This window comes from Balaenoptera borealis (assembly GCF_965194805.1).
Source record: "Balaenoptera borealis genome assembly, chromosome: 7".
In the NCBI taxonomy this organism is placed as follows: Eukaryota; Metazoa; Chordata; class Mammalia; order Artiodactyla; family Balaenopteridae; genus Balaenoptera; species Balaenoptera borealis.
Genome location: NC_138864.1, coordinates 61,974,431 through 61,997,532, shown reverse-complemented (window position 1 = coordinate 61,997,532; position 23,102 = coordinate 61,974,431). Strand labels below are relative to the sequence as shown.

General features: G+C 35.0%; 1 protein-coding gene across 3 annotated transcripts in view; it reads right to left on the bottom strand.

Annotated features, from left to right (window-relative positions):
* Positions 1–23,102, bottom strand: part of DGKB (diacylglycerol kinase beta) — a 943,764-nt gene that overhangs the window by 528,919 nt on the left and 391,743 nt on the right. For all 3 annotated transcript variants that reach the window (XM_082398294.1, XM_082398295.1, XM_082398296.1), the window contains 3 exons: positions 20,110–20,186; positions 16,653–16,673; positions 4,638–4,791 (listed from right to left, as the gene is read on the bottom strand). In XM_082398294.1, coding sequence (XP_082254420.1) covers positions 4,638–4,791; positions 16,653–16,673; positions 20,110–20,186 — 252 coding nt within the window. The remainder of the gene's footprint in view (positions 1–4,637; positions 4,792–16,652; positions 16,674–20,109; positions 20,187–23,102) is intronic.

The window sequence follows — 23,102 nt, the reverse complement described above, 5'->3', positions numbered from 1 at the left end:
GAGGACGGTAGGCAGACTCTGTAAGCTGCATGGCATGGGCTTAATGCTGTGGAACTCAGATTTTATCATCTTCTTAACTGCACTGCCCAGGCCCTGGAGTCTCTGTAAGGTCACTTCAGGAGGGGGTGTCTCCAGAGGCAGGGGGAAGGCAGAGTTACTAGGACGCCCTGCACTCCGACCTCTCCTGAACCACCCCCAGAGCAAAGTAACTCTGCTTTAATCGGCTTCAAATATCAAGGATTTACGTTTACTTGGGAAATAAAGGTTTAAAACAACATTCCACAAGGTGATCGTGAAAGTCTGCACTTGGGAACCCACGAATAATATCATCAGGCTTCTGTGTCAGAAAGAACATTTTGCAGATGGGAGGGCAGGGCCTGGCTGGGAGTCATGCTAATTGATAGTCTATGACACAAACAATGATGTATCAAACTGACACTGGCAGAATGTTTGAGAAGAAGTTACAACGAGTAATAGAGAGCATTTTGTGATTAACTAAACCTAAGTAGTGAGGCAGTGAAGGGTAGGAAGGGACCAGGATATCAGGGTAGGGAAATTGAGAAATACTCAGGTTCCTTTCAACCAGAAAGAAGATAGGAATAGAAGCAGATTTGGGTAGAATATAATTATTTGATTTTCCAAACCACTTAGTTTGATTCCTTATGGAACGCTCACTCAGATGAAGGGCTCCATCTGGAATATAGTAATATGTATTCTCTGTGAGCTGAAGAAACCGTTTTGGGTTGTGTGGGAAACAATTGAGCATTTTATTTTAGACAGCACCTGTTTTTTTGTATGATGTGAAAAAAAAAAGTCATCTGTTGAGAGTGAGGGGAAAGATATGAATAAACTAAAGGAGGTTTAAAAAGTTTAACCTGATTGATCTAGGAGACAGTATCAAGAATAAATACTTTTCAGAATAGATTTTTTTTAAAGCTGAAGAGGTGTTAAGGCCATGTTAATACTGGGTGTTAGGAATGTGTAGTGGCAACAACCTGCATGCATATTTATGAGATTTCTCCCTGGTTATGCTCAGTGTGCAAATAGCAGGGACTGAAATATGGGCTCATAATAGTGATCCATGGTTGAGGGTTTGTGAGCCACTTGCGGAAAAAAAAAAAAAAAAAGGATTCCAAATAATTAAACATTTCTGTAAAGATAATAGTTCAAGTGATAGATTCTAGGGATGAAGGTAAGATCAGAAATTGGTCGTTGGAATAGCAGAGAGGTTTAGGATTAGGGATTTGGGATTTACAATGAAGCAGAAGAGGTTCTAAGAAAGCTGGAAAGATGGTATATTGGGGATATATTTCAAAACTAAAAGTCCAACATGGGAACAGCAGAATTAATCATCTTATATTTAAATAGGGGATAAGAGGCACTTAACGGAAACAAAATGTTCCAAAACAATACATCATCCACTACATGAAATGCCAGATGGAGCATTAGGTTCAACAAAACACAACTACATACACACAACTTTTATACCTATTTATAATTATTTTTAAATGTTTTATTCTATAAAAACTAAATGCTTTACTTTTACCAAATATGTGATCACTGTTTATTAACAAGAATAACATTTTTTTCCTTTTAAAAAGTTTGTCTTCATATTGAGAAGCCTTTACTGTTCAGTTGATATACAGAATCAAGAATGGCTACCGTATTCCTGACGGCAATGTGGTAATGAAATATGTGAACTCTCAGAGCAGATAAACAAAGCAGATTATATAGCACCTCTTTATTCAAAAATAATTTGTGATTTTTCAACTACAAATACACCTCGCGTAGATAACTTAGATTATTGCAAAGCGAGTTTCTAGGAATAAAAATCTATTAATCTTTCAGTTTTTGAGTCAAGGCTACCCCAGGCCTTGAAAATTTTATTACTGTCCAGGGTTCCTTATTTCCCAGAAAAAGAAACCACTATCAAAGGTAATTCTGAAAATACATAGGATGAGAAACAGTCCTACAAAGGACACTATGCACCTATGTCTTAAAATGTGGAGGCCACACTTTGAAAAGGCATCACAGTTTAATTTATTATTGCTGCATGAGGGTTACGCAGCCTATCTTACAATTCCTTTCAAGTAGGTCGATGCAGGATGTGTGATTGTCCCAAAAGAAGTACAAGCTGTTATTCCTTTTTTTTTTTTTCCCATTTTGAAACATGGTTTGATCTCTACTCCTTGTAAATTTGGTATCTTCTATGTAGTACTTACTATGTGCTATCTTGAAGAAAAGAGGGTTTGAGGTTTGAATTTCTTATAAAACTACCAAAGTAATTAGATTGTCTCCTTCCTCCAGGTATGACACAATTAGTCTGAGTCTGTTGACTCAGAGACACAACATATCAACAAATGTTCCCCCTTCTTTCTCAAAGAAGACAGTATTTCCCAAGGACAGTATTGCTTCATGTAAATTTAAATAAGGGACAACTTTGTTATTTCTAAGGAATACGCAATCCATTTATAGCATGAAACGGAGAACACAGAAGTTTCAATTTCTAGATCCAAGTAAAAACCTGTCTCATATAAAAATTTTCAGCCCAGAACACTGGTAAGCTCTGAAACCACACTTTAGGACAAACTAAACGGAACTCATTCAGAGAAAACAGCAAGTGTGGGGAGCCCTCTCAGTTCATGGTATAAGGGGAAATATTTCAGGAACAAAAATATTTGATGGGTAGTTAAAGATTATAAGCATATTAATTGTTCTATATTTTGAAGGGATCAAAATATAGCATATGGAAGGTGTACATCTGTTAAAAAGCTTGAACCAACATGTGATGGCTGGCGGAAAAATATTTTACTTCATTAACAGAAAGGGAAGCAGCACAACATAAGGCTTAATAGTGTGGACTCTTCATCAGATTGCCCAAGTTTTGTTTATGGCTCAATCGCCTATTTCTTGATTATATGTTTTAAGCTTTTTATTTATTAGAGTGCTAATTAGTAAAATTCTCCTCACCTCTTTACCCACACTTCGATATTCTATGTTGTGATGCTTGGACAGGAAGTCTCGACCAGTGGCTCCCATAGGATACTTAATCCCCTCTCAGGGGATCTGTAAGGTCAAAATGCTACCAGTGATGATTCTGAGATATCATTTGCTTTTTTCACTCTCATTCTCTCATGGGTGTACAGTGGAGTTTTCAAGGGGCTACCTGACATGATATGGCAACACAGCAGTGGATGTGGTTATTCAGCTGTCTTCTATGAAGTTGGATGTTAGTCATTTGCAACAGTGTGAAATAATGTCAATCTTCTCACTAATTTTTTTTTGTTTTTGAAAATAGTCATTTTTCATAAAGATGTTATTTTTGTCAACATCTGAGGGGCCGATCATTGTATTTCTAGAATGTGTCATCTTTAATATGGTAAATAGAAATAAATATCACCCATATAAACAAGAGCATTTTGGGGTCCTCAATAATTTTCAAGAGCCTAAAAGAGTCCTGAGATCAAAGAGTTTGGGAAACACTGCTGTAGACTACATTTCTCCATTGCCAGATGGAAACCTGTTGGGTTCACAGGGGGCACTAGGGAGACAAGAGAAGGGAGGAGGGAGAAGGGACTAGTTCCTGCTGGTCTACCTGCACTTATCTGTTAGATCTCTCCAGCATCTCACTGTCCCAGCACCTGGGTCCAGTAGCAAGGCGCTCTAGACTCCAGCTTACTGCCACACCAAGAAGGCGCAGTGAGCTCCTGCAATTCAGTCCTGCACAGACCATGGTGATGCTGTAAGAGGTTTGACTTCCAGGGCTGCACAAACCTCCCTGAGCTCCTGAGCTATCAGAGCCAGTCAGGAAGGGTTCCCTCCACAGGAGTCTTGACAGCGAGACCTGCCAGGCAACACCCACCCCTCAACTCTGCCTCCCAGCCCCAAGAGGTCCTCCTTCCAAGCTTCTGGGTTTTGATGACTCCAACCCAGGGGACACATCTGCTTCCTATGGGTCTACCTCAGTGTGTCTCAGTGTTCATCTTCACCTTTTCAACTCTCCAACACGGTTTAACCAGTTTCCTATTGCACATTTTCTAAAGTAATAGAGTGAGATTTCTATTTTCCTGACTGTGTGGAGAGTGATACAATTAGTGACAGGTAGTAATGCATCAGACATCTCTAAAAAGCTACACCTAATGAGAGAACCAACCATCTCTATGGTGACAAACTGAATTAAGTATCTAAGAGAAAAATTAAAACTCTGTTCTGAGCTTACAAATCTAAAAATGTGAAAGTATATTGGTAATTTGAACAATTGATATTAAATACTATGTTTTTACATAACTGCCTTGTGACTACATATATTTATATATATATATATATATATATATATATATATATATATATATATATATTCCAGTCATTTAAAAGAGCACTTTCCTATATTTGATGGGAGTATCTCTTAAAATTATTACCTAAACATAGACTTCTAAGACACTGAAATGACAAGTGATGAATAATGATAAAGTATATTTTCTCTAATGTTTAGTTGCACAGTCTTAATATAAAAGGATAAATCCTGCAAAAAAGGTAATTTTTAAACAAATCATCTCATCTTATAGAGAACTTATAATGATTTTTCCCTTTGAGGTTTTTGCATTACATACATTTTTAAAGTAAATAATTAAACTTACCACCTGAGAGGAGAGCAGGCTTACTTTTTACCATTGGACTAGAATGAGGAAACTTGTTGCTAAATGACATGAAAAGGTGTGTTGTGAAATCATCAGGAAGCTCAGCTTCCAGGAATGTCTTCATAAATAGCTTGAAACCTTCAAAATCTATCGTCTGAAAAAAAATTTAAACATATATTTTAAGACTCAGCCAATGTTAAGATTTTGTGCTATGCTCAAAATCATTAGTAGTAGACACGACCTCAAACATTCTTAAATCCAAGTCTACAAAAGGAAGGTAACTATTTGAGAACTAAATCGGGCAGTCAGTCCTAGGTTGACACTGGTGATTAGATTTGTATGTCTTACCTGCAATAATGGAGCAGGAAAAGCAGGAGCTTTTCACTCAGACATCTCTATTTCCACAGTATCTATGTGGCCTTAAAAATTTTACTCTCTGAAACTTAATTTCCTCCTCTGTAAATTGAGTGTAATATTCCCAATCCCGTAAAGTTGTTATGATGATTAAATCAGACAATTATGTGAAGATGCCAATGCAGAATCATGAACACAGCATGAATACTCAGAAAGAAAGGTATTTCTCTCATCTCCTTTCTTTGTCTCTAATGGTGAATATTGTTTTCGACAATTGGAGAAAGTGGTTGACATGAAAGTTTCACCCTAACACCAAGACGAATGGATATAAAATTCTAAAGTGAAATTCTAAATCTTCCTATGCAGATTTTCAAAGAAATCTACTTCAAGATCCATGCCCACTCTTACTCATTGCAGGACTATAAAAGTGTCGACATTTACATGCAAAGAACCATTGCTACTTTGAGAATCTCCTTGTCTACTTGGGGAAATGGTGATGGGAGCCACCTTCTATCCTCAAGTTAATGAGAGGATTTCACAGGAGCTACTAGGAGAGCTTGCTTTCTCCAAGCAGATGAGGACAGTGGGCCAGGATCTGACTCCTGCCTGGGAAACTGAGGACAAGGATACAGGTACTCGGGACAAAGACAAGAAAATGGTATTGTACTGGGCTTGGCCAACCCTCCTTGTGACTGCAGTGACAATGACGCATAAATGTTGCCTGGGAAATAGCTGTAGACCTCATGGAAGAGAAGGCCCCTGGACCTGTGTTGGATACTATCCAGTAGGCCATTTGAAGGGACTAGGAAACCTACAGAGAAGAAACTGAGATAAAGCCACATCTGTCCAGATCAAGAGACTGCAAGGGCTATAGGCCTCATAGGAAGCCCTTGAAGGGCATTTTTTTATTACCCAGTTTAACGTAACTGAGATGAAACTAAAAATAAGGAAAAAATAAAACTTGGCAGATTAATGCTCCTAATTTTTTAAGAATCCTGGCAGAGGAGAATAAAATTAATTCCATAAACTGCTATTTTGGATACAAAAAGTCTATTTTTCCTATGTAAAAGTATTGGGATAAGGTGGTACAGAACAACCAATTTTATTATTGTACTGTTTTGAATAAACCCAAAAGGGAATCAGACATACAGGGGTATCATTATGAGAAAGTAAAGTTTTGCAGATTAGATCGCATGCCCTTTAAGTATATGTACTGTGTATGCTTTTGTACCTAACATAACCTCAAGCTAATACAAGACAAAGCCAAAAACTTCACCTTATTTATGAATGGTTCCAAGACTCTGTCTACAACTTAATCTGACATTTTTGGTTAAACTTAACTTAGTCTTGCTTTGCTTATTAATTCTCAGAAGGGCACTTCAGATGTTTATATTGGTGGCGGTAAAAAGGCTTCATTTCCTTCCATATTTAATGAATCACCTCCACCACAGAATATTGTAAATTCTACTAGTGGATTGAACCACAAAACTAAAAACTGTGAAAAATATGAATATATAAAGAATAGCATCAATTAGCAAAAGTACTTTCAAAAAGCAATTTGCCACAATGAATGAAGCCAAGGTTTCAAAATACACAGATGAGGTCAGCAGCCAGACTAGTATATCCAAATAAGTTGCCTTGAGCAGGGCACCTCTTCTTACTAATAGGATTCCTCAGGATGGCCTATCAAAAGAGAAGTAATCCACACTCAGCTGGATGAGTGACCAACACTTGTCAATAATCTTCAACATGTAAGAAGGGCTATGGGGAACGCAGGAGTTAATTTTATATGCAAAGTTATAGGAAATTTGTATGGTAAACATTCACAAGCATTGTGATTAAAATCAAAGTTACTTATAGTTGCTTTTCTTCCTGTAACCTTTTGTAGTCAGCACTGTGTTTGGAAACATAACAGATGACAGAGCATGGTTTTGAAGTCAGACTACCTGGATCAAATCTCAGATCCAACACTTTCCAACTGTGCGACAGTGGGCAATTTATTAAGTTCTCTGTGCCTCAAATTCTTCATCTATAATACCAACCTCTTGATTTGTTAGGAAGAATTCCAAATCGTATTTGATGAATGAGCCTTAAAACCATATTAACTTAAATGTTTCCATTTGCATTTAACGAATCATTACATGGTTCATTGTTTTTTGGTGGGTGTTTTTAAAAATTGTTGTTGTTTACTTGTTTTTCATTTGTTTTTGGGTTTTTTTTTGAGAAACCAGGTAAAAAAATGTGAACAAAAGACTATAATTGCTGAAATTTTTTTCTCTGAATCTTCCTTCACAATAAGATTATATTTTAAAACAGAATTATTTCAAGCCAAGGGTTTGATGTGGTAACACAGGAAAACAACAACAACCAACCAACCAACCAACAAAAACAAAAACAAAAACAAGGACTTCAGAATAAAATGATTTTGTTTCATATTCCAATACCTCCACTCACCACCTGAGTGATTTGGGGCAAGAAACGTATCTGCTCTTTTTAAGGAAAAATCTGCCACATCCCAAGTGTGATAACCCACATAGGACCTCCTTGAAATCGGTGCTTGTGGTTTAATGATGAAAACCAGAAAAATATCCAACCAAAAGGAAGAAGTGAACTTAATGTATGACATCCCTCTTAATAAGGAATACATTTCTCCTTGGTCCCTCTTTTTTCAGATCTCAGGAAAACTTTCTGAATTTTCTCCAGTGTTGTAGCTCTCCCTTGCTCAGCAATCAAAAAATATCTTAGTCTTATTATCTGACATCTCTACACCTTAATTTCCTCCATATAAGATCAACTGTTCAGCATTGCTGCCTAAACGTAATAATAAATTGATGTAAAGCACTTAACGCACCCTTGGACACATAGGATGTAAAAGAAATAAAATAGTAAAAAAAAAAAAAAAAGGGAATAAGTAAAAAGAAGCACTTGTTTGAGGTTAGATGGGTTTTTTCATTATCTTAATTTGCCCACCTCTTTATTGGTCCAGGAAATTAGAATTTCATTGCATTATTCCCAATCTAACCCTCTGTTTTTTGGGTCTTAGATATTTTGATGTAATTTTTCTGTGTCAGGCAACATTGGCAAATTACTGTCTTCAGAAAGCAAGCCTTTAAAAATAGATTATCTTACTTTAAAAAAAAATAAAAACTTATCGTAGACATAAGAATAAAATAAAGATTTCCTTAGTTCTTAAATGATTTCCATGAGATGATGTCATCCTATTTATGACTAAAGTTTTACTGATGTCAACTTTTTCCTCCAACTTCTTTACATTATTGGTGGCAGCAAACTTCCTTTCTCTTACATTTCCTGTCATTACACACAGCTTACAATGCTGTAAAACCCAAACTTCTTCAGAGCCAAAAGGCAGCTGCTTCAGTGTTTCAGATTCACTGAGGAATTAATCTTCAATGCCTTTCCTGGTTAACCCATTTCTTTCTTATTAGCAAAAGATTTTCCAATCTTTTCTAAAATTCTATGTTGTCCAAAGTACCAAACATTTCTGTAAGTGGATAATGTCCTCAATCTATACATTTTCCTTATCTCATGATTTAGCAGAATATCTTGAAATTTAAGTATCTTGTTTTCTACTGCTGTCATCTAGCAGCATTAGCATTGGTTTTTGAAGATTGTGACCTTTAAATAGAATGAGATCATTTATATGCATAGCAATAGAAACACTAATGAAAAAAGTAGGGTCAGGCAATTGAATGAGTGTTCAAAAATCGAACTGGCTGTAAGCTCAAAGACAGATACACCAAATGATGTTTAAAATTTTGAAAACTGCTTTTTCATTTTTTTTTTTCCCGAAGGAACAGGCACAGACTATTCAGGGAGATAACACAGAGAATCTGTAAAGAATACAAACTTGGGAAGCTGCTCAGATGTTGCTGCCAAGTTGGCATAAATCCAAAAACACACTTCTATATGCCTTTCATTACTATATCTGACCATCTGGTTTCTTGGTGTTTAAATCCCTGCTAATACTAAAGAAATAACTCTAGCATTCATCCAAGTAGATTCAAAGTGAATGAAAATAAATGTCATCATTCTATCATTACTTTAATTTATTTTGGCAGTCTTGGGATGAAGATTTTCTCATAATCAGCAAACGTTCATTATGCATACATCCACTTTGTACTGGGCTCTGTTCTCGGTGGTGTGGTAAAGATGTTACTGATATATGCAAAACTCCTTCCACCAGGAGGCTTATCTTCTAATGAAGGGAATAAGAAAAACACCAAAATAAACAGGATAAATGTACAGTGTCTGAAGGTATTAAATGTTGTCTAAAAAAATAAAGAAGGAAAAAGGTTTATATATGGGGGAGTGGTGCTTACAGTTTTAAATCTGATGACTAGGAAATGAGAATCGGTTCTGTGAATAAAGATTTAAATGAGATGAGGGAGAGAGCTTCGTACATATTTGGAGAAAGAACATTGCAGATCAAACAGGTGGTGCGAATATCCTGAGGTATTAAGATGCTCCTGTTTTAGAGGATGTGCTGTAGGAGCTAGTGAGGAGGAGGAGTAGTCCAGAGCAGGACTGAGGGAGGACTCGAGTCACAGACAGGAAGTACAAGACAGGATCTTTGGTGGTGTGTGGATGAGGGCTGATCCTGTAACATACACTAGACCGTCAATAAAGCATTATGCTTTTAAGGTAGAGTGAGAGGAACAGTTACTGGAGGGATTGCAGCAGGAGATCACATGATCTAACACATCTTAACAGGATCATATGACGATAATAGGATCATAAGACTCTTTTATATAATAGGATCATTTTATATAATAGGATCTTATAACTTTTATATCACACAAAAGATGGTCCAATTTTCACATTTTCTAACAAACTTGTATACATAGCTGATTAATAAGTGATCTTTAAAAGAAAAAAGGGGGGGCTTCCCTGGTGGCACAGTGGTTAAGAATCCGCCTGCCAATGCAGGGGACACGGGTTCGAGCCCTGGTCCGGGAAGATCCCACATGCCGCGGAGCAACTGGGCCCATAAGCCACAATTACTGAGCCTGCGCGTCTGGAGCCTGTGCTCCGCAACAAGAGAGGCCGTGATAGTGAGAGGCCCGCGCACTGCGATGAAGAGTGGCCCCCACTTGCCACAACGAGAGAAAGCCCTCACACAGAAACGAAGACACAACACAGCCATAAATAAATAAAATAAAATAAAATTTAAAGAAAAAGAAAAAGGGAATCATTGAACTATTATAGATTAGATTAAGGTACTAGCTAAAACCATTAACAAAGAAATGACTTTAATTCATTTACCAGCAAGTATGGACTGAGTACCTGCTATGTGTACAATACTGTTGGCTACTGGGCAAAAGAACTCTGATCAAATGAGCTAGGCAGTAACTTAAATTAGAGGCTTTCTTTCACTATTTCCATTTCCATTCTGCTGTCTAATTTATATCATTAACTAATTATATTAAATTGAACATTGACGTAAAGGTCATCGAACCAAAGTATATAAATTAATATGTAGCATGGTTAACTTCCTGAGATTTCAAATACATATTTTTTTACATTAAAATACTTTCAGAAGAAAAATGTGCACTTTAAATGTCTCATTGTTTATGCTTATTTTGTATTGCAATTTATTGTTCATTACTTCAAATTTCAGAGAGCTCCTTGATAGTCTCATAAAACTGCCATGGAGAAACTTCTGTTAAAGATAAAGAGTGAAAGTGAAAGTGTGAATTTCACACTGGATTTTTAAAACTTAGTTTTGGCAAATGAAATTATTTGTACTACCTCAGAGGTGCATAATTTATTAGTTGTACTTGTCTTTACCTAAAACTAACATTTATTAAGTCTCAGTAAAGAGAAAATTAGAAACATGTTTTTCAGTAAGACGATAAATGGCAAGAATAACAAACAATGCTACTCCAAGTTATTTTAGTAATTATGAAATACAAATAATGGATCGGAAGAATTTTAAGCAGATTATTTTTATCGTGATTTTCAGTATATCTTGTGATCAAGAGTCTGTATCCAGGGCTTCCCTAGTGGTGCAGTGGTTGAGAATCTGCCTGCCAATGCAGGGGACATGGGTTCGAGCCCTGGTCTGGGAAGATCCCACATGCTGCGGAGCAACTAGGCCCGTGAGCCACAACTACTGAGCCTGCACGTTTGGAGACTGTGCCCCGCAACAAGAGAGGCCGCGACAGTGAGAGGCCCGCGCACCGCGATGAAGAGTGGCCCCCGCTTGCCGCAACTAGAGAAAGCCCTCACATGAAACGGAGACCCAACACAGCCAAAAATAAAAAAATAAATTAAAAAAAAAAATCCTTCCCTCTAAAGAAAAAAAAGAGTCTGTATCCAACTACATTTTGTACTTAGCAGGAATCCACTTGCACGGAGTAGGACGTTGTCTTGCCTATGTTTCAGTGCTGTCACTAGAACTGCTGTGAGTTGTTACTGAGGCACACACCAAATGCTCTAAAAGTTATTTCTCCTCAAAAAATAAAACTCAATAAAGATTTTGGGAACAACTATGCATATATAATTTTCATTAATAATGTCAGTTTTTAATGATTGCTTACTTGCATCTTTACTTTGAAAGAAAATTTCCAAAGGGGGTTCACTTAATGAAGGTATGTGTGCAGGCAGAATTACAAGTATCTCTTCTTCCCTGCTAGACTATAAGATGCAACACAACACTGCATCACATAGTGCTTAAAACAGTGTCTTTTACATTGTAAGTCCTCCTATATATTTGAAGTATGGACACTGGAATAGCAAAAAAAGAAAAAAAAAATAGCACAATTTCACTCAGTTACCTCTTTGTAGGAAATCTAGCAACAAAGAAAATTGATTCAGGTAGGATGGTAAGAATTTGTGAAATATAATAAATAGAAAAAGCTTCTGAGCAGGAATATACTGTTTCACTTAAATCTCAAACGAGATTATTTTAAAGTATAATAGCATATGGCTATATATTTAATATTGTAGCAGATTAAAATAAAATAAAATCAACAAAACTAATGATAACAAAATAACCAAAAATTTGGAATGGTTTCAAATATATACTATCCTATAAATTCTATTCTTTCTAATCCATCAAGGTCCAAATATACCAGGGTTATTATTGGGAGAAATATCAAGATGGGAAGGTGTAGAAGACAGACTAGGAAATACTCAGCCAGCATGTGAGAGTGAGGGATTGACACTTTACAACTGGGTAAAGGCTTAAGAATTCAGGGCTTAAGAATTCCCTGAGTTGAAGCATTTTGTCAGCAATTTGAAAATATATTTAATAGTTTGACACTTTTTGATAGCAAAGATCATCTTGACCATTTCTATTTCTCCCACATTTCCAGATACAATATCCAGTATATAATATACATGCAAGAAATGCATTTGGGATGCAACCCAATTATTTTTGTTCCAAGTGCTTTTCTCACTTTCTGTATATTTATCTCTCACCAGTGCATGCTTTTATGCCAAACTCTTTCTTAAAGCCTCCAATATCTCCTTTTAATCTTCATAGTTAGTGATACACTCTATTATCCATAAGTGGAAAAATAAAATTAGGTGTTTGCTTAATATGTTGGTTGCATATAATGGAAACTCTCTAAACGTTATTGTGTTCCAGGAACTGCACTAAATATTAATATGTTACATGTATGCTATACTTCAATCCTCACGATAACCCCTTAAGTAAATGCTACTATCACTCCTATTTTATAGACAGAAAGCTGAGGCTCAGAAAAGTCAAGCAAATTGCCCAAAGCCAAAAGCTCCTAGTTAGTGCCAAGGACCTAAATATTTCTGACTTCAAAGGCTACTATGTTATAGTTAATCAAAGTATAATTCTATAGACAGATTTTGATTTTTCAATATTCATACCTAGTACAACTGGTTTATCACCGTCAAATGTATTGACTAGTGTATCAATAAACTAGCCATTAGAGAAAAAAGGGAAATAAAATAAAGTATAAAAATAAAAAGTAATGGCATAACTATCTCTACTCAGTTCCACAATCTTGAAAACTCTGAGTTGACTGTAACTCTTTTTGACATACTAAGTGTAACCTATGACTTTTGACCATATATCTGCAATGTGTTCTAACTCTGCCCCCGACCTCTATTACAACCCCAACTGCCCTCCCAGTTTTCATCATTTGATTGGACTGCTTCAATAACTCATACCTGGTCTTCTCTTTAACTCAAGCCTGTTTGTTGTTCACATTGGTTCAGAAGTATTTTCCTAAGTGGAAAATTTAACTCGTTGATCTCAGGAATATCATTCATGATTTCCTTTACCTATTAAAAAAAAACCTTAAAATCCTTAGACACTCTAGGCCTTTCTACACAAATCTCTAGATTTATTTTCCCCTAATATCCTTAAATGTACTTCTGCTCAAGAAAACTATTCCTGTTGATGAAAACACACAAACAAAAACAACATACAAACCTTAAGATAAGTTTTAGTTGTAGCAAGCACCTAAAGAGTTTGCTCTACTTGTCCCTGAAGAAGTGAAAAAGATCACCTGAAGATCCCAGCATCACTTTTTCTCTAACCTGATTTTTAACTCATATAAATTATTTAATAAATGTTATGAAAGAAATGAAAGAGCAACCTACACAGAATGTTTAAATACTGCATATCAAAGTTAGCTGTTATGATTAAACTCAGGAGAGTTACTAGTTTATTTTTCAAATTATTTAACCTTGTTTTTAAAACTCATCTGTAGAGAAAGCAATTGGAAGCAATTAGTATAATTGTATTTTATATACCCTAAATATTTACCTATTGTTAAATTTCTGTATATTTATTACAGAACGTTAAGGGAGAAATGGATCAACTGTGACATATCAACTGTAACAGATATCACCTAGCCACTTGAAGCAGTCAAATCATTAATCCAAGCTTTCAATTTTGGATGGATGTAGCAGATGGTCCGTTCTCAAATTCAAGATGTTTTCATGGATATAAAATAGTTTGTTTTTTTTGTAAATGTTGAGATTTGATCCTCAATGCAATTAAAAGAAACCTGCAAGAAGTTATTCAACTTGATTTGTTTAATTATGACATAACTAATTAATCCCACAAGTAGCCATGCAAATATTTTCTCAGATTGTTGGATGTGGTTCCATTCTATACAAGAGCAATTCTCTGAGTATCAAGGCATAAAAACTGAAGCAACATGGCGAAATAAAAGTTACTATGTATTTCAACAATAAGTAATACACAGTCAAAATTGGGTTAACAACAATTGTAGTAGGCATTTTATTCTTCAATTTGCTGGTATGTTTTCAAAACTGTGTTCTGGTTGTAGCTTTGATAAGAGGAGGAAGATGACTGAAATTGTGCTGATAGTAATAGGGAAGAGAAGCAGAAATATTGGTTAACATGTTACATCCATTCCTTGCTAACTAACTGTCCTGGCATTTATGCAGTTGTGAGAGGTGGAGCAAATACAACAGACACAATAACTCGCGCCAGGACAGCACTCTGGATTGCAACGACGCCTGGTAGGGGAAGCAAATCACATGTCATGTCCTCCACTCATACCTCACGGTAGAAGGAAATTAATTTAGTGTTGGGAAAGACATCAGAGTGACAGCGTTATATTTACTACTTTATAGATGAGGAAAGTGAGGCTCTGAGAAAATCAAGGTTACAGGATTGGTTGGAGTGTCTCAGATATTCTCCCTATCACCTTTCATAAATTTTCCAGAACTTTCATATGAAATCATGGTGCTCCTTACAGTGTGATCCACAGCCACTGCCTCAAAACATCAATGAAACACCTGGCAGACAGAGACTTAAATATTTTGCATATACTTCAGGATTTAACCCTTTTAACAACTCAGTAGAGCCAATACTCTCTTCATTTTATAGGTGAACAAACTCAGGCTAGGAGAGATGAAGTAACTTGTCCAAGACCTGCTCATATGTGGCAGATATGGATTTGAATTCAGTTCAGTTGGAAACCTAAGACCATGTTTACTCTGTTATACTTTCCAGGTGCTTTCTTTCATGGCAAAGGTTGAATTTGGTTCTGGAAGTACAATTATAGCTTACAATACAAGGGTGTTTATATCATTGCTAATAATTATAATAGTGTCAATATCCTTGTTAAAGACATTTCAAATATACATTAGGCAGCAGCACTACAAAATGTAGGTTCTGAAATCCCAGGTTTCTTATTAAGGGGTTGAAGCAACTCACTTGTCTGAATAACACAAACCCAGTACAGAGTACTGAGTACAAAGATAGAGTACGCCCAGGGAGCTATGAAAATTTAACTCAGCCTTAGGCCAAGAATCATCTACTGACAGGAAATGTAAAAAGAAAACCCTACACTCACAGAACACTGATAAACAAAGAACACACATAGAGTAATAAGTATGCATGCCCTCATTCTTTTTCCTTTTGGCTACCCTCAGCTTTCCGCATTCTTTCTACTCTGCAACTGAAATTGCTTCCCTACTAAACAACTGCATATGGAACAAAGGCTGAGCCAGGAAAAGGAAGGAAGAAGCTCATTCTACTGACCCCAAGAAAAGACGCTCATTTGCCACCAGTTTTCAAACAGCCTGGAGCAGGGATGAAGGTTGTGCAGAATGGTGTGTTTGTTGAGTAAGGTGTTCAACAAATGGCCTTTAAAAGTTAGGCCCTGCTTAATAAAAGCAAATGTTTACTCTGAGGAGTTGCCTCCTAATAACATAAAGCTCATGTAGACTGTCTTTGGGGGAGCTAGTAGGTTTCCACAGAGGTCAGGGATGAGATCAGGGAAAGGTCATCCTGTGAAAGGGGCTGGTAAAAATCATCACCGTCAATGAGTTGCCATTTCAGTTGTGCTTCATCCTAGGAGACTGTAGTATGTAGGACCAGTGTCTAAGTCAGTCAAGATCATTCTGATGTAATCAATTGTACTGGGACATGTTGGGGATGAAACTGCAGTGCTTGTTGTCATTGAAACAACAGGGAAACTTGTGAATAAGAAGCAACTAGTACATATCCAGTATTGTCCAAGGGAGACAATGTCATGGTTTTAGACAGCTCATGCATTTTAGTAAGATATATTCCCAGTAGGATATAAACATCCATTTAGAGAACTCAAAAATGTATTGTAATTCTAGGTATCCAACAGAACTATGGACCTAAAACTTCCTTGACAAAATGGACTTTACTAGGAGAGAGTGGTTGAAACAACAGTTGGATTGCTCTTTTTCCCAGGAGGGCTAAAATCAAGAGCTTTTCACTCATATTTTCTTCACAGATTCTAACAGCACTGTAGACCAATTAAAAAGTCCTTATCCATCTCATTTAAAAGCAATTATTAAATCTCCCACTGTAAAATAGTAATTTAAGACTTTCATTAAATAGATCATTTTACCAGAGCCTGATTATATTTCAGTGAAATTAGAAAATTAACTTCAAGAGTCTACAAAACTGAAGCCTGCACTCTGGACCCTTTTTGATTCTACTGAGGTATCAGCTCCTCCATTTGAATCTTTAATTTAAACAAATATCAGTCACTTATAACTTTATAAGTACTACAGTTAATATTGTATATTATATGAATCTTATTGGTACAGAAGTATAGCTCAGTGATATGGATAAGAAATTCATAGCTCACATCAGAATAAAGAAAGAAAAGACAGATTTTAGTAGAAAAGAAAATGTCTTACTTGTTTAAGAATGTCTTGTTTCTGCGCATGCAAGGAAAGAAAAGAATACATGCGTTAAGGTAAGATAATTTATACTTATCATCTCATATTGCTGATAATTTAACTAAAAAGTCAAGTTTACAGATTAATTTTAAAGCATACCCTAGATCCATGGGTCTAAAAATGTGGTTCCAAAATAGCAGCTTCGCATCAGCTGGGAAACTGATAAAAATAGAAAATTTTGAGCCCCATTCCACAAACTAAGGTGAGGAGGCAACAACCTCTGTTTTAAGAAGACCCCCCATTTGATTCTGATGCCAGCTAAAATTTGAGAATCATTGAATCAATCAATCTTAGAATGTAATAAGCAAACAGTTCCAGTTGACATGAGATAAATATAATGAATAACACACACAGTATAATTAAAACCTTCCAGAGAAGAATGTGAAAATATAACAGCATATATAAAGATATATTCGATTGTACTTATTCCCCACTCCTATTTCCTTCTATTAGAATAACATACCTAGCCTCTCTCCACCCCTTTAAAGACAAATATCTTTCCATACATAAGCCACTGCTTAATTTCTTCCCATCTCTTTAGAGGTCAATGAAATACTTTGGTGTGGAATTTGAAATCCAGGGAAAAAATATTTATATATGCAATGCCAAACTGATTCTTTCTCATAGTATAAAATTCTATGACTCTCATGAATCAGTTATATCTGAGATGTTCTGAGTGTGTTTTACTATGAAGGTTCATGGCCTTCATAGTATGAAGGTTCATGGCCTTCACAGTGGCCTGGATGGCCACTACAATCTACCTGTAATCATACTCTTTATATTGTCCACATAAGATTAGGTGGAAACTAAGGCATCTCTTACCTTGTTGGGCATGAGTCAGTAATAATTATGTGCAATGGAACATGTTATGCTCATTACAGAAGCAATGTAATGCTTGCAATGACATGCAATGTCATTCAGTCCATGTGAAATACCTTTCCCTTCCCCTTATCCTTCTCATCTCCTCAGGTCTTCCCTCTCATTCTAATGGCCTAGCCAATTAAGTGAAGAGGAAATGTCCTAAACTGGGATCTGAGACAACCAGATTTTAACTACGGTTATTGTCACAAACCTAGATGGTTAATCTTGGGAAAGTCATTTTACTTTTCTTAAGATGAGTTTCTTTACTTAAAAACTTTATAATCATATTTGTTTGGTTATCTCAACACCTTTCTCAAGTTTTTATTCTTGAAGAGTCTTTAAAGCCATCGTTTAAATTTATATTTTATGATTCTGTCATTTATTTCCTCACAGGAATTAAAAATAAATGAGTCATCCATATATTACACATTTCTCCTCTATTCAAATAGACTTAAACAGGTCACATTTTCATTGGATTAAGCTTTTATACACAGAGCTTTTATAATTCAGTAGTTCAAGTGAATCATAAGAAAAATAATGCATCTACTATTTAAGCAGCTTTACTATGTAAAGGGGAGAAGCAATTTAAGAGATATTTAGGTTGTTTTCTCTTTGCAAATACATTTTATATGGATGATACAGGCCATCTCCATTTTAGAAAACAAAGTATTTGTCATTTACTCTAAAGCAAGACTAGATTAATCACTTTTCTAATTTTTCTTGTGCAACTGAACATCAATTAGGTAGTCAGTCATCTATGCCTTTAAAATTTGAGAGTGGTTTCACTCTTAAATTAGAAATACTTTTGGGTCTTAATGAGATCTAACTTTTTTGTTTTTCAACTGTTCATTATTTTAATAATGCATTTCAAGAGCAGATCTGTGCACTTATGGAGAGGTATTACATTATTGAAAAGGCTGACATCATATGTGTGTCTAACAATGAGTCTAGTAATTACCTCAATAAATCCAGTACATGGTGACTGATAATCCTCATGAAACATATAATATCAGTAAGACTAATTCTTGAGAGTCCTTTAAATAAGAAATAATTGAAGCAAAAAGTCTACTTTGCAAACAAGATCACATTCCAACTGAATTTACAGCCAACAGCTATCTTTAGGGGGAAAAAACTGTTTTTCTCTCTGTATGTAGATTAGATAACATGCATGTTTTCAACTATGATTGGAAAATGTAAATATTAATGAATTTTTGGGGTCTTACAGCAATTCAGTAAAGCTGTCATCTTGACCTTTCCAACCCTGCTTTCTTGGTCTTTGAGATTTTCAGTTCTACCAATTTATCTGCCAACATTCTTTCTCTCACTCTAAAGCATCTAGGAAAATAAAATGTGAGGAAAATGTAGGCCAGATGTCTGCTTTTTTCCCTCATGATATAGGCAAATGGGAGTAGCTTTAAATTGTCTATTTTCTGCATCATTTGTAGGCACTAAACATTAACTTTATTTTTAAAAAAGAAAATAAATCTTAGGTTAAAGAGTTTTAAAAGGTATAATTATGTATCAGAATGTAGACAGAATAAAAATATGGAAGGAAAAATAGTAAATATTGGAGTAAGAATAGTACGTATTGGAAACACTAAAAGGAAATTATAAAACAATATGAACATTTTGAGGTCAGAATTTAGAGATTCGGTTTTGACTAAAATATTAGTTCTATGAATCCCAGAGAAGTTAAATATTAAGGATAGCCAAGAACTGTGCTTTTGTAAACATTCAAAACCACAAAGATAACGAAAACAAAAAACAGATCACATTTTAATCAGCAAACAAATCTATCTGACGAATGGCTAGATAATATATCCAGGCAAAAGAGTCTTCTACAAAGGGCAGTTTCTTTTAGCTCCCATACAACCCAACTGTCACTTGGTGAAGCTGCAAAAGAACTTAACAGCAATGATGATCAAACATTCAATATGTAACATTTCTCAGCTAACCTTGTCTTAAAGACAAGGTTATTAACAAATAATTAGGGAGGGAAAGACATTCATTCAAGCAAGGTGTTTCAAAGCAATTGACAGGACATCAAGTTTTTATAGGGAAAGATTCATAAGCTTATTGGTAACAGGCTAAAACAAGATAAGGAGAAAAAAAACATTCCTCTCTTTGTATCCAAGCCTGCTCTTTAAAGTAAGAGACCAGTTATATCCATCACAGAATCTTTCTTCAGTCAAGGGAATACTGCCTGCCCCATGCCAATGTTCATTTGGGGTTAACATCTGTAGGTCATAGAGTGAGAGTCAGCACACTTTCTCTCCCGTTCTATCTAAAACTGTTTCCTGACTTTTAGGAAAAGAACCTAGCATGTATTATAAATAATCTTTACACTTCCAGGCACACAATATAGAAATGTTCTTTTCATTAGCAAAATGTTTTTGGATGAAAAAAGTAGCACACCATTTAATGTATCTTCCAGAATAGCATTTCATTATGAATTTCATTTTGTATATGAATATCTATTTCCAAGAACTCTTTATTAAGAAATCCCTCCTCCAAACATCTATATGAAACTTAAATAAAGAAAAAAAGGTTTTACCCCTTCAGGATTATACTTTGCAAGCACACCATTACCATGGAATTCTTCAAGAACGTCTTTTAATTTCTTTGTAGAATCTATAAGAAATAGAAAACACACAAATTATTTATATATGCTACTGTGGTTATATAATCCAGTCCAGAAACAAAAACTTCTTAAAATATAAATAAATATCACCAGGTATTAAATTTTAAGACAAACATGCAAAATGTTCTTTACCATTTTTGAAGGGCTATCTAACTGGAAAAGGCAATCACAAAAAAAGAAACAGGGGAATTCCCTGGCAGTCCAGTGGTTAGGACTCGGTGCTTTCACTGCCCGGGCCCAGGTTCAATCCCTGATCAGAGAACTAAAATCTCGCAAGCTGCACTGCAGGGCCAAAAAAAAAAAAAAAAAAAAAAAAAAAAAAAAACAAACAGGAAAAAGTATGTTTTGACCAAGAATGGGGACACTGCCTATGTATTATACGAACTAATGTGCAAATAAATGAATAGGTAGTATGCTTTTTTCCTTTTTCTTTTGATAACATAACTTCTAAATTAATGAAATAGTCTTAGTTTAAAAAAAAAAAAAGGTATTCTTTGTTGAACTTAACAATACACAGTGCATTTTTCATGAATCAGTCTATTAACTAATAATAGCCCTGCTGAATAAATAAGAAAAATGGAATCCATTCAGAGGCAAACTATAGATCTTAGTATTTTGCAGGCATTTTTAGAGAGAATTTTCTAAACATACATAAAGCTCAACTTATTTTATATCAATTAAGAAAAAAGTTTAGATATGTTATGAAAAGTATTTTAAATTATGTTTTTTCAAAATTTTTATAATTTTCAGGAGTTTCATCATATTAAGATGGTAACAAAAGAATCTTGAATTAATGCATGAAATAATGTCATGGAAGAACACAAATATTATGAGACTTAAAAATTATATATAAATATAATAAAATATATGTATTCAATCTACTAACATAATGTTCTCATAGTTATCAAAATATAGTTTTGACTAAGAAATCTCAGAATTATAATATATTTAAATGAGAGGAAAACAACACCTAACAAATACTGTTGTCATTTAAATATTCAATCAGTTTAAATAACAGTGATAAAAAGAGCTTGAAATTAAAATGTGGGAAATAATCAAAAGATGTGTAGTTTCCTATTAGGGAACGGGGCATGGATATTATTTCCTAGCATTTAAATATAATCTTTCCTGCCTACCCCCAAGACTCAGTGATTTTTGAATCATCATAAAACATGTTCCAGTTCCCAAAAAACTAATTTACAAATGAGCTTTTGAAACACTCTTAAAAAATTCACTCTTAGATGCCCATCAAATGCATCATGCCTATATTTTATAAATTATAGTTTCATTTGTATTTATAAATTTGTTTCTTTATACCATAAATTCTGTTTAGTTTTATATGTATGTGACTGTATTTTTTTATTGTGATAAAATTCACACAACATAAATTTACCACTTTAATAACCATTTTAAAGTATACAATTCAGTGGTTTATTAGTATATTCACAATGCTGTGCAACCATCACCACTATCTACTTCCAGAACATTTTCTTCATCCCCAAAAGAAACCCCAAAACCCTGGACTTTTCATACAAATGGAATTATATAATGTATTGTCTTTGTGTTTGACTTCTTTCACTTAGCATAAAGCCTTCAAGGTTAATGTATGTTGTAGCATGTGTCAGTAGTTCATTCCTCTTTACAGGTAAAAAATATTCCATTTTATGAATATACCACATTTTGCTTATTCATTCATCAGCTGATGTGCATTTGAGTTGCTTCCATGAATAATGATGCTATGAACATTAACGTATACATGTTTTTGTTCAAATATATGCTTCAGTTCTCTTGGGTATGTGCCTAAGAGGAGAATTGCTGGGTCATATGTTAATTCTATGTTTAACGTTTTGAGGAACTGCCAAACAGATTTTCACATGGCTGTCCTATTTTACGTTACTACCAGCAACGTATGAGGGTTCCAGTTTTTCCGTATCTTTGCCAATACTTGTTATTTTTTAGTTTTTTAATTAAAGCCATCCTATGGATATAAAATGGTTTTGATTTGCACTTGAGTAGTCATTTACTAATGACTAATGATCTTGAACACCTCTTCATGTGCTTATTGGCCATTTGACCATTTTTTAACTGGGTTGTTTGTCTTTTTGTTGAGATTCTCTGGGTGCGTGTGCATGTGCATGTGTGTGTGTGCGTGCACTATAACGTGCTTGAAGCCCGTACAGATTCCTATGTATAAATATTTTTCATTATATATCTTGCCAGCGCTTTCAATACTGTGATCAAGGTTAATTTGTTATTCTGTGTCCCTTGCTAAATTGAAGGTTTCCCTATGGAAGAAAATGCACATTTTCATTTTTGCACAGCATTCAATTTATTACAAAGCTGAAACAATAGAATTGCAATAAATATTGGGATTGAAATAATCACAGCTATTCCTAAAATACAACAAATTACAGTAATTGCTTTGATGTGCACCTTGGCAGAAGCTTATACTACTTCAGAGACCAGGTGCTATATTAAAAAGAGACATGAAGCTGACTCCTTACTCTCAAATCCTTCTCTGTGGATGATAAAGCACTATTCTAAGTTAGCAGAACACCTTTTACTTCCTCTTGTTTATAGATGTAGATTCAGACCCTTCTGTACATACCTACAGAGACATACATATATAGACGTGTAAATCCTGGAATAATATATCCCAATAGACTATTTTAACCATAGCTTGGCTCCATGATAAAACTGAAGGGGAAGAAGAAAAATTTGGTTTCTTATACACAGGACTTCCACAGAACCTCAGAGATACCACCTGAAGATGGGCTTTTCATTTCACATATGCATAGGAATACACAATCAGTAATCATTTATAAATGCCCTGGAGAAAGCAACAGCCTTCAAAATTATTCACGTCACTTTTTAACAGTTTACTGGTCATAGTTTACACTGGAATA